Source organism: Camelina sativa, chromosome 20 (genome assembly GCF_030686135.1).
Source record: "Camelina sativa cultivar CO46 ecotype springtype chromosome 20, ASM3068613v1".
Lineage (NCBI taxonomy): Eukaryota > Viridiplantae > Streptophyta > Magnoliopsida > Brassicales > Brassicaceae > Camelina > Camelina sativa.
Window position 1 is genome coordinate 7,703,110 of NC_141899.1, and position 13,427 is coordinate 7,716,536.

General features: G+C 38.0%; 1 protein-coding gene across 1 annotated transcript; it reads right to left on the bottom strand.

The window, feature by feature from the left end:
* Nucleotides 1–5,376: 5,376 nt before the first annotated feature.
* On the bottom strand, nucleotides 5,377–6,494 carry LOC104772310 (uncharacterized). The gene is given in 4 exon segments (XM_087503592.1): nucleotides 5,377–5,410; nucleotides 5,518–5,723; nucleotides 5,821–6,015; nucleotides 6,127–6,494. Coding segments are annotated over 4 exon segments (774 nt in total). The 5' UTR covers nucleotides 6,466–6,494.
* Nucleotides 6,495–13,427: the final 6,933 nt, after the last annotated feature.

Sequence of the window (13,427 nt, forward strand, 5' to 3'; positions counted from 1 at the left end):
ATCACTGTCTTTTAGTATTAAACATATAAATTGGTAGATGCTGATAATAAATAATTGCATGATTTGTTTAAACAAGGAAATTTGTGAACGGATTGACAATGGTGGTAGATGGAGGACTGTGGCTTAGCAAACCTCGCCATTTGCCCGAAGAAGCTGTGAAGCAACTCTCTCGTGCAGTGCAGAAGAGGTCCAGGGCCAAGCCTGTTGGTCTGCCAACCAGCAAGCTTTAGAGTTCAGATCATTTGGGTGTCAGTCAGATCTCATAAAATTGTATCGGGTTATTGAATTACATTTGGAGACAGGGAAAATGATATTATCATGATGATGTAGATCAAACTATCTTAAATTTGGAGCAAATCAGTATTAAAATGATATTATCATAATGTTGTAGATCAAACTATCTTAAATTTGGAGAAAATCACTATTAAAATTAATCATTCTCTCCATTTATAAATTGCACTTCTGTTGTAATATGTATTAATGTTTTTATTATGTTTTGTATGTTTGAAAATTAATTAAAATGCATTATTTTCTAATTTTATAAAATCTTAAATATTTACACATTTATACCACTTCTATTCTATTTAAAAATTTTCAATTTTAAAAAACAATATTTTCAAAAATAAGAAACCCAAAATAAGAACCTACCAATAAAAGAGAAAATTTTATCTAATAGATCATGGGTTCTTATATTCCAAACAGTACACAATTAATTCATGAAAAAATTAAGAAGAGAAAAGTATCAATTATGCCACGAACAGTGGCAATCTTTCTCTTTTATGCCATTTTCACGAAACCCTTCTCCCGTCTGCCACAAAGGATTCTAAAACTACCCTTTTACCCTTATTTCTTATATTTTCTTTATTCCAAATTATTATTTTCTTCTCTCTTCATAAAAGATAAAATCGTTTTCTTTCTCTTCATAATCCTCAACTTTTTATTTTTTGTCGACTTTCCATCTTCTCTTTCTTCAATATCAAGCCGTCGACTGAATCTTCCATTTCTTTGAGTTTTCCTGCATCCAATGATGAATTTTGTCATCTAGTCGAATCCTCTGCCTCCGTCCACCGTGACCGGGGAAATATCTGAGACGAGTTTCAGAGTTCCTAGACACAATTCTTCAACTGAGACCTTCGTCTGATCCGCCTACCTCCTCTGTGGCAGGCGAAACCGCTAAGTCTAGTTCCAGAGTTCTTATACCTGACAGCGGGCATGCAAAAGCGTAGGTCTGCAGATCCGATGGACTAGATCCAGCCGACCAGGTTTTGTCCATCCCTATTATGTCCTTCGTTTTCTTAAGCAGACTTATCTGTTTGGTCATCCGGTTTGTGTCCATTGCTAACAATAAAACTTGTCCACACTGCAGTTATGCAGATCCGGTGGACCAGATCCAGCCGGCCAGGTTTTTGTCCATCCCTATTATGTCTTTCGTTCTCTTGAGCGCACTATCTCAGTTTGGTCATTCGTTTTGTGTCTGTTGCTAACAATAAAACTTGTCCACACTCCAGGTTTGCAGATCCAATGCTCGGTGGACCAGATCCAGCCGACCAAGTTTTTTTCCACCACTGTTAAACTTGTCCACAATATGGGATCTGGTGTCTGGTAAACCAAATCCAACCGACCAGGTTTTTCTATTGGCGATAAACATACTAATGTTGATGGACATGTCTTTCTGTTGTTTTCGTCTACCTCCCCGCGTATCTCTGCCCCATGCGGTGGAAATTGTTACTCAAAAGTTTTTGTCTACCTTTTCTTTTCTTCTATTTCTATCCTAGTCGATGGACATGTATTCTTGTTGTTTTTGTCTATCTTTAATATAAATATACTACTAATGCAGTTTTTTTTTGTCTACTGCATTGTCATCTCAAAAATGAGACTTGTCCATATACATTATTATGCCGATAGACATTTGAATTCTGATAGACATTATAATTCCGATAGACAATCACAAAGCCATCTCCAACAGACAATGTTCTTGGACCAAAAAACCTTCTTTGACAACAGACAAGTGAATTTGCAGGTGCCCAGATTAAATGCCAGAATATTATTTCTTTCTTAAATACCATTATCTCTTTTTTAAACCTATGAAGCACACTGGTCCACTAATGAGACGGAAGGACATAATATTGTCCACTAACCTGTTCAGACGTTTAATCTGGTCCACCGGAGGCCAATAAGATTGGTTTGCGACAGAAAGCCTGCAGGGTGGAGAAAATGGTTTCATGTTACTGATGGACAAGGGTCGTCAACCAAGCGGTGTCCATTACGAGAGCGAATGATATAATTGGGATTAACAACCGTTTTCAACCAAGCGAATTTTGTCTACTAAAGAACGAATGCCATAAATATGGTGGACAAAACTTTTCGGACAGTAAATGTGGTCCACTAGAGGCAGATAAGATCGGTACATGCATAATCAGACTTGGTGATGGACAAGTAGAGTCAAACCAAGCAGTTCTGATCCACTTTAGAGGTCGATGGACAAATTGGAGATGGACTAAACATGATTGAGCATTGGATCTGGTCCACCATAAGTTCACGAGATGTGACTTTTTGTGCCGCAAAATTCACCACACCTCCAATTTTTTTTTCTTAAATCATCTCTTTTTTATTTTAAGGGTATATTGGTCTTTTCATTCTCTACTTACCCCACAAAACTGGCATTTTTGGCAAGAGAATAAAAAACTGGCATTTGGGAGAAATTTTTAAACAAAAATGGCATTATTAATAAAAATCCCAATTAAGAACTCCCCTTATATGAAGGGTTTTAATCTCGGGACCTCTCTACTCTCCACAAGTAATTCTGAAACGCTCCTCTTCTAAAATCTAATTTTGTTTCGATTTATTTTAAATCAGAAAATAAAAGAAAGACTTCATAACCCTTAAAAATATATAGGATTTACGACCCAGCCAATCTAATCGGATCTTCAATTACCCGAATCCATTGTGTTTGGGTTGAATCCATCTCAAACGATTAACAATTCTTTTTTTTCTGAATTTTCTGGAAATTGTCTCTTTGACACAATATAAAACCCAACTCATTCTTTTCCTCTTATCTAGGTAAAGTTACGCAGAACTCCAAATTTGTATAAACTCATTTCAGTTTTTTCTTTCTGATTGATTTGAGATTTTTTTTCTCAAAATCGTGTACAACTAAGAATCGATTGGTCTATATTTCAGGATTTATGAGAAAATCAATTGGTTTATAGGTTTGTACAAAAAATCTGAGCAAACATGGAGACCACATTCGTTTAGATGCAGTATAATTGATGAAAAGAAGAATAGTCACCGGATCCAATTGATTTTGAAGAAACAAAGCTAATATAATGGGGATTCAACGATATATCTCTTAACTGTGGACAACTATGTATAACTTGATATAACTACGTTAATTTTGTAACTTAGAAGTTTCATAAACTAAAATGTACAATTTGGTAAAACTTGGTGTAACTTCGTATCTCAGTTGTGTCAGTTGTACTAGTTGTTCCAGTTGTACAAACTCAAACCGAATTTCAAATTCTCATATACTAAATCGAACATATAACTGTTGAATATTAGTTTGATTAAAAAAATTGTCGAATATTAAAATTGAATCTAAAAATCTTAGATCTGATATCGAATCTCAAATTATCAAAACCTAATAAGTGGGTAAATAAGGATTAGTTGGAAAGAGAGTTAAAATTGAAAAAATGATTTTTTAAAATTTATTTGAGCAAAATTCCTTGAAATTTGTGAGAAAATGTGGGTCACATGGCAAAATCATAAACTGCACGTGTACACATACCGCCGCCAAACATAACATGTAACGCCGCAAAAAAAAAAAAACACACAGTTATTCCTAGTTTTCAAGTTGTACCCACATACACATAGTTGTACTTTTTAAAATTTTGGTGTATAATCAGTTATACTTAGATTTAAACAAAACATTTTTAGTTGGATCCAAGATTTTAATTATTGTAGGAATATTTCCTATTTTTTCATGCAAAAATATTTGTCAAAATAGTTTTGCTTTGTGTTTTGCAATGTAATAGGGATAACAATAAGAAAGCCATATTAAAAATATAAGGTCTTTCTTGTACAAAAATGTATTTAATGAAGACTATTTTATAAATTTTGTTTAAACTAATGTAATTTAAGAAAATTTGTTAAATTGGTTATATTTATTAAGTGCATATGAAAATTTATAAATTTCTAACTATTTTCAATTTATAAAGTTGCATATAAAGGTTTGCTAAATTGGTTGTAGTCGTACCATTACAATTATAAGTTGTACTAAGTTGTACAAAACGAATGGAGTCAAAGATTAAATTATAAGCTATATTTTTCTGGAGAAATAATAATGAAAATTAAATTAGCATATAATGACTTGTACAAAAAATATCAGCTGTACAAGTTGTCTTTTTCTTAAGAATAACCGTTGTACCAGATATACCACTTGTAGTAGTTATACTCAGTTTTTATAGTTATACTCAGTCTGCAAATTGATTCACGGACCAAAAGCATTATTCTACGTATAATTCACTATGAATCAATCACTACAGTCCATTAAAATGTGTTAATGAACCCAGGAAACATGTTACCCATCCAATTTCCATTAATTTCTAATACCAATATCTAATCTAATTGAAATCACAGAATTTTAAATAAAACAACAAAATTTTCTAACGATTTTATGGATTAAGATGTTAGAAGTGGATCTAATATGTAGATTAAAGCATCGATTTCAATGGTGGAGAAATAGCTGAATTTGTCATGGACGAGGTGAACGTCACGGGAAGAGGAAGAACATGAGATGGGTGTTTGATTTTTTTTTTCTGATGATGATGATGGGTAACGTGGAATTCCTTGATTGGTTGAATATTCTTTTTCTCATTGGTCGAATTTGTTTTTTTTAATTAATTAATTCAATTAAAATTCGGTTTGCTGATTTGGTTTGAATCGGTTTGGTAAGGGTAAGTTTGAGAATTGAAAATGTCATTAAGAGTAGAGGAGTATAGCAGATTAAAAGAGAGTGTTTAGAATTATTTATGGAGAGTAGAGAGTCTTTGAGAATTTAACCCTATATGAACCCCCAATAATCTTGCTCTAAGATTTATTCCTTTGAGAAACGACAACTCTGACAAGTTTTCACCACCGTCACCGACTCACCGTAACTATAATATACTTCACGTATTTTAGATTACTACAAAGTACAAACTATAGTTCTTTTTTGTTTCATTATAGCAAGCGTTTTGATAATCCTTTGTATCAGTCGTTCCGTCTGAACAACAAAATTTTGCCTCTACAAGTTATTTTTTCTAGCCAAGAAACCACTTGCCAAATGAGACCTTATCTGCTAGAATAGATTAGCAAAAAGAGAACACAAGGTTATATGCATCACTCCAGCGTATCCTTGTCTTCACTAGCCAAGCTACGCAATTTATAAAGAAAACAAATAACAAATCAAAACAAAAATATTCAAGAATAATGAATCACGAGTAAAACACAAATAGCATCAAAATCAATATAACTAATTACCAGTGGTTTAGGGGTTTAGGGGATGGTCTGCAGAGAATGGGAAAAGGAGGTCGAGAATCTCCAACGAAATCCATGGCCTTAGCCTGATACTCCAGGAGAGGCCCATTCGGATACTCCCGAGCCATAAACGTTATATACAGCTTCCAACTAGCTCCTCCAGCGTTTGTAGTGGCTCTCACAATCCTTACGAATTCCACAGTTTTTCCCTTAAAGTAAGAAAATGATCCAATCTTATATTTATTAGAGTTGACATATTCTGAAAAAAAAAAAAAAAAGCTTTATTCTAATCGGAGTACAACTGACCTTAACCTCGTTGAGTTTCTTAACGGACATGGAAACAAGACCCGCCAAATACTCCCTATTAGTCATGTTTTCATAAGCTGGTCCATCCAGGTTCTGAATAGCGCCAATGAAATTGAAGGGATCTTTGGCTTTATTTTATCTTCACCTTAAACCAAAAAAAAAAAAAAAAAAATTGAAGGGATCTGGTTTAAACCCCTACAAACAAAAAAAAGACTTTTTTTTAAAGAAATTGAAGGCAGACAGAGATATATATAATATATAGTAGTAGTTTGTTTAGGAAGAAACGATGGCATTGAAATTACGTACCCTATCCTCCAAAGCCTGGATCGTTTCTTCGCGGTATTCCATGTAATCATTCTCGTTAGCAAAGCTGTCACGAATCTCTGGATCTGATTCGTATTCCCGACCATCAAAGCTGTCCACATCCCACTCCGGTTCCGGTTCTTCCACGTCTTCTAACCCTCTGTATTTCCCGACCGTCACGCTTCCATCGCCTTCGCTCTCGGTTTCTTCGCTTTCAGTTTCGCTTTCGCTTTCAGTGTCTTCCTCGTCCAAGTTTTCCTTTTCCATCGGCGAAAAGTTAAACTTTTCTGAATCTATTTTCGCCGTCACATCGACATCGCAGCTCATCACGGTAGTCATCATCGTCGTCGCGGAAACCCTAGAAATGTCCCTTTGTGAGAGACGACGATGTATTTAGCAATTTCTTTCGAACGAAAATATGGGCCATGCATTATAGGTATCAAGCCCAATTAAAACCCCAAACAACTTTTACGACTATACGGAGCGTATCAACTATCAAGTATCATCAACAACCCAATTGCTTTAATTTGATATGGTTCTACCTTGAACAGTGTGATGGAAGTTGACCGCACACAAAAAAAGAAGAAGAACAGTGGTGGTTTATGTCAATGTTGTGAATGTTGTGTTATTGAATGTATATTACAGAGATGATTACAGACTCATATATATACTGAGACATGGACAATTATATGCTATACAACATATGGAATGAAACAGAAACAAGGAATGTGAATATTGAGGTAGTGAAGACGTGATACGATCGTATCCTTGACAGATATGATTGAGTGGTGAGAACGTGATACGATTGTATCCTTGACAGACATGATTCTATCCTTAAAGTCCTCCTTCAAGATGGAGGAGCTTTGGTCACTCCAATCTTGTGACGTAGTTCAAGGAACCGTTGACGACCCAATGGTTTGGTAAGTGCATCAGCAAGTTGGTCGGTGGTGTGGACATGAGCAACACGAAGAAGGCCATTTTGAACTTGTCCCCTTATGAAGTGGTAGTCTATAACAATGTACTTCATTCGGGAATGGAAGGCGGGGTTGGCACAGAGGAATGTGGCACCAACATTGTCACAATATATCACCGGAGGAGCAGTTTGTCTTATCCCAAGCTCGGAGAGGAGATTACATATCCATCTTATTTCAGATGCTGTGTTGGCTACCGACCTGTATTCAGCCTCGGTGGAGGATCGTGCCACGCCATTCTGTTTCTTTGCTGACCAGGATATTGGATTGCTGCCTAAATAAACGATGTATGCATTGGTTGATACATAGTCATGGGAATCTCCTGCCCAATCTACATCGAAAAAAGCATGTAGTGATAGTGGTGTTTTGGCAGAGAGAAAGAGACCATGTGTAGGCGTACCGGCCAGGTAGCGGAGTATTCTATTCGCAGCCTGCCAATGAGCATCAGTGGGGCGGTGCATGAACTGTGAGAGGCGGTTTACTGCATAAGCAATGGCAAGCCGAGTGAAAGCCAGATATTGGAAGCTGCCTACGAGCTTTCGATAAGGTGTCGGGTCCGAAAGAATGTGTCCAGACGTAAGTGTGAGCTTTGGTGAGGATGCCATCGGTGTGAGGACTGCGTTGGCATCGGTCATGTTATTTTGATGGAGAAGGTCAACAATGTACTTCCGTTGGGATAAATGGAGCCGTGAGGAGTGCGATGTGCTTCGATGCCAAGGAAGTAATTGAGATCTTCAGGATCCTTAACAGAGAAGCGTTCAGCTGAGTAAGGTAAGAACTTGTTGTATGTGAGCAACATTGCTCCCAGTAATAAGAATATCATCGATGTAAACAAGGAGGTAGAGAAAGTCCTTCTCATTTTGAAGCGCGAACAATGATGTGTCGGCGAGGGAGTTCACAAAACCAAGACCAACCAGTTAGTTCTTTAGTTCGGTGTACCATGCACGAGGTGCCTATTTTAAGCCGTAGATCGCCTTATGTAGACGACAGACATGGTTCGGGAAGTCGGTGTTGACAAAGCCTGGTGGTTGCTCCATATAGACCTCTTCATCCAGTGTTCCTTGTAGGAATGCGTTATTGACATTGAGTTGTTTGATAGGCCAAGACTTAGAGACAGCAACATCAAGAACCAGCCTGATCGTGGTTGATTTGATCACTGGGCTGAACGTTTTGATATAGTCACGACCAAGCTGTTCAGTGTATCCTTTTGCAACGAGCCTTGCTTTACACCTGCCAAGTAAGCCATTAGGATTAAATTTGTTTTTATAAAGCCATTTTCAACCAACAACATTATGGTGAGGCTGTCTAGGAACAAGATCAAGAGTACGGTTCTGAGCAAAGGCATCAATTTCGGTAGACATGGCTCCACGCCAGTTCGGGTCTTTCAAAGCCTGAGTCACCGTTGAGGGTTCGGTGGTATGTAGGGGGATAAAGCGACAAAGAGGTTGAATTTTGGTTTGGGTTTGGAGATGTTGTTTTTCCGGCGAGTTGTCATTGCATGTTGGTTATCGGTGACAGCGGGTTGTGGTGCAGGTGGAGCTGGTAACGGGTTGATAGTAGGTGGTGATGGATATGGGGATGTGGGTTGTGGAGTTCGGTTTAGAGGGTTGAGTGTCGGGTTTGGAGGTTGAGTGTTTGGGTTTAGTGATTTGGTAATTTGGTTTGATGTTTGTGGATTGGTGTGGGCCTGTTTTGATGGGCCTGTGGTGGTGGATCGTCTAGCATATTGTTTGAGAGGAGTTTGTTGTTCAGGTTGAGTTGTTGGAGCATGGTGAGGGCGATTGTGAGAGTCATCAACATTGTTTGTAACAGCGTCTCGTTCGGGGTTGACGATTGATTAACTTGATTCAGCGATCACTGGCTGGTGACGATCTGAGCTCGGAGGTCCTGGCAGCGGTGGTGTTACGAGTGGCAACGATGACGGTGGAGGAGGCTGGGTTGGGGGAGTTAGAGATGGAGGAGGTGGTATGAGTATAGCAGAGGGATGTAGTTGAGGTTCCGGAGAAGATGGTAGAGTTGCGGATGATGGTGGGGAGAAATGTTGAAACGGGAAGCTGCTCTCATCAAACTTAACATGGCGCGACACATATATCCGACCGGAGCTTGGTTGAAGACATAGATAAGCGCTTTGCGTGAGAGAATAGACCAAAAAGACTCATGGAGTTGAGCGGTTTTCCAGCTTATGATTGGTGTACGGACGCAGCCACGGAAAGCATAAACGCCCAAACACACGAAGTTTGTCGTAGTTGGGTTCCGCTCCAAACAGCTTATGTTGTGGATTCTCCATGTTGAGCACCGGCGTCGGAAGGCGGTTTATGAGGTAAACAGCCGTAGCAAAGGTGTAGGTCCAGTATTTGTGTGGCATGCCGGCATGAGTGAGAAGTGATAACCCGGTTTCGACGATGTGACGATGCTTTCTATCGGAGATCCCATTGTATTCGGGAGAGTGTGGAGGTGAGGTGAGATGCGAGATCCCGGAGCTAGATAAGAATGATCGTAGAGCAACAAACTCACCGCCATTGTCAGAGTATAAGGTACCTATGCGTTTGTTGAAGCGGTTTTCAACAATGGACTTGAATGTGATGAATGTGTCACGGACTTGAGATTTAGTTTTGAGCGGGTAAATCCATGTGTATCGGGAGTAGTGATCAACGAGTATAAGGTAATATTTGAAGTTATCGATTGAGAGGATTGGGGAGGTCCAAACATCAGAGAAGATGATTTCAAGAGGGCAAGAAGAGACAATGGAGGTTTGTGAAAAAGGGAGTTTATGGCTCTTATGAATTGCGCAATCAGCACACAACATTGTTTGTGAATCTGATTGAGAAAACGAAAGGGAGAATTTTGAAATAATTGGTTTGAGGATGGAGTGAGAAGGGTGGCCTAGACGGGAATGCCAGTCTTTGAGAGATGGTTTTGATGAAGGTGAGGCGAAGAAGGATTTGATGGTGGAGATGGAGACCGACCACTCGTAAAGTTCACCCTTAGTTTTGCCTTGGAGTAATAGGACCCCCGAGATCAGATCCTTCACCTGAAAGTGAGCAGAGAAAAAATGAACAAAGATATTGTTAGAGTTACATAGGCGGTATACGGAAACTAGATTTTTGTGGATGTTAGGTACGCAAAGAACATTGGTAAGAGATAAAGGTTTAGAGTTTGAAGGGAGGGACAGTGAACCAGTGTGAGAAATTGAAAGACCCAAACCATCACCGATGAGGACTGCATCATCGCCCTGGTACGGTTGGTGTGACGCCAAATTACCAAGATCGCTGGTCATGTGATGAGTGGCGCCACTGTCAAGTATCCATGGATTTGTTATTTGTTGGTGTCCAAGAGCAAGGTTGGCATGCGGCTGCCATGGGCGGAACGGAGAGGGTAGAATACCGCTTTGAGAGCTATAGGAGGACTGTTAAAGATGGGAGCAGCGTTTGGCGCTGTGACCAAACACCCCACAGATTTGACACTTGCTTGGTACCCCTTGAGCATTCGGTTCTCTTGTCGTGGTTGTTGATAGTGATGCTTGTTGTTGTTGTTGTACCATGGTTGGTGTGGCCGGAATGATTGTTTCCCGGAGTTGAACTTTGGACGATAGGTCGTAGCATGAGCAGAGACTGGTCCGGTTGAAGCGGTAGGCAAGGAGAGAGATAGGAGTTGGCTTCTTTGCTGATGAGTTTTTCATGAACTTCAACAATGGAGGGAGGAGTGTCATGCCCTTCGACTTGATCAACAACAGATTTGTAGTCTTCGGGTAAGCCACCAAGGATGAACTCAAGTTGGTCCTCAATAGCAAGAGGTTTGCCAAGAAGAGCGAGTTGGTCAAACCGCGTGGTGAGCATCTTCATGTACTCATCAATAGTCTTCTCACCTTTTGACGCTTGCTTAAGTTGCAGACGGAGTTGTTGAATGTGGCCCCAGCTTGGATTTGCATAAGTGGAGGAGATTTGTTTCCACATCTCAGCAGAGGACTTGGTTTTGGAGACCAACGGTTGGAGCGCCGGAGAGAGTGTGCCAAGAAGCCCACTGTAGATCAGCTTGTCTTGGCGTCTCCACTTTGCGTACTATGGATTTGGAGTTGGCGGAGTGGTGGAGCCGATTGTTTGTTCTGGTGGGACGGAGGTGCCATCGATGTACCCAGCAAGGTCGTAGCCGTCGAGGAGAGAATGAACTTGAAGACTCCATGTGAGATAGTTTGTAGAGGTGAGCTTGGTGATGTTCATCATATTGATGTTAAGGAACCCTTGAGTTGAGTCAACGATTTCTGCAGCAGCCATTGTAGAGAATGGAGGAAAGAAGAAAAGAATGAGATCTGGGAATAAGATCTGAGAACGAGAGAAGGAGAAAGGAGATCGAAGAGGAAGAAACTGTGAAGGCTGGAAAGACAAAAAAAAAAAAATTATGAGTATCGGCTTAGCTCTGATACCATGTCAATGTTGTGAATGTTGTGTTATTGAATGTATATTACAAAGATGATTACAGACTCGTATATATACTGAGACATGGACGATTCTAGGCTATACAACATATGGAATGAAGAGGTAGTGAAGACGTGATACGATCGTATCCTTGACAGATATGATTGAGTGGTGAGGACGTGATACGACTGTATCCTTGACATATATGATTGTATCCTTAACAGTTTATATACTGGATTCGATTTATTATTTTTTCAAAACTGTAATTTCTTATACAAAGAAATCACTGCACTCGATAATTTGTTCCGTTACGTGCTTGTTCTTGAATCTTGAGTATCCATGTTTTCTTTTTACAGTACTATATATGTAAGTTTTTTTCAATGTGGTAATGAGCATATTAGAAACAAATTAATTACATAATTGGGATGTACACATCTGACACATCACACATGTGTGGAGCATGACCAATAAGAGTTTGTAAGTCTTGATTTGTTCATGACCAATAAGAGTTTGTAAGTCTTGATTTGTTCATAGTTATCCCCAACGAATATGACACTACACAACGTTCTGTTGTTTTTTCTCCCCAATGATATGTTAAATTAACACACATTTTTTTTTCTTGAAAGATTGATTAACATATTTTGTTTTTAAAAATTCAAATCATGCAAAAAAAAATCTACATACTTATTAATTATAGATAGTATATGATTATTTAAAACAATTTATAAATGAAATCAAAGAAAAATGACAGAAGAATCATAAGTGTGTGATAGGAGTTTAAAAAAAAAAGGTTTAGAGATTTAAATTAAATTATTGGTTTAGAGATTTAAATTAAATTTTTGGTTTTGGAGTTTGGTTAAGAGTTTTGCGTATAGGGAATTAGTGTTAAGTTTAGAAAAATTAGATTTTCTTATAAGTATTAAAGTTTGGTTTTATGGTTTATGAATTAATTTATAGGATTAAGAATTTAAGTTCAAGATTTAGAGTTTATGATTTAGGTTTTAAAATGTGGTTAAGTGTTTGGGTCACTAGTAAAAACCAGGCATATAGTTACGAAAAATTTCGTAAGTATTACTTGTTTTTCGTAGCAAGAAATTATTTGTTACAGTTTTGTTTTATTTAGTAACTATTTAGGTGTAGCAAATTTTAGTATTACTTGTTTTTCGTAGCAAGAAATTATTTGTTACAGTTTTGTTTTATTTAGTAACTATTTAGGTGTAGCAAATTTTTCGATCATCACTAAGTATAACAACTTGCTACAAATAAGCGACTATCATATATGTGGCAAATTGCTACTATTTTGTCACTGCCTAATGTAGCTATTTGTTACATAAAGCGTGTTTAAAAACCGTAACAATTTGCTACAACAAACCACGTAATACTTGTACTACATTTGAGACAGTAAGCTATAGTATTAGTTGTCGTAAACTAGTAACTAATTGCTACGATAAACTTATGGCTTATTAGTGACAATTTGTTTCGTCTCCGTCGTAACAGAGTAGTTTCTAGTAGCTACGATAATTTGTAACAAATTAGCTTCTATTAGCTACATTGAATCTTGTCTTAGATTTTCTACAAGTACTAACTGCGTGGTTGTAACAATATAGCAACAAATATTGTCGTCAAAAGCGTTAGTAATAGGGACAAAATGTTACGAAGAAAGGACGAAAACCACATCTTTAAATATTTGAAAACCCAGGATTTACTACAACTTTCAGTATCAAATTCAAAATGAAATAATATCCTGGGAAATGGTTGCCTTGTGGATGAAGTTTGGAAAAGCTCCGATTTAAACATTCAGACTAAAGACAGAACTTTTAAACATTCATACATAAAAAAAAACAGAGTTTTTAAACAGAGTTTTAAACAGAATTCAGACAGACACAATACAGAGTTTTAACATAGTACAAGGGAGTAGAGA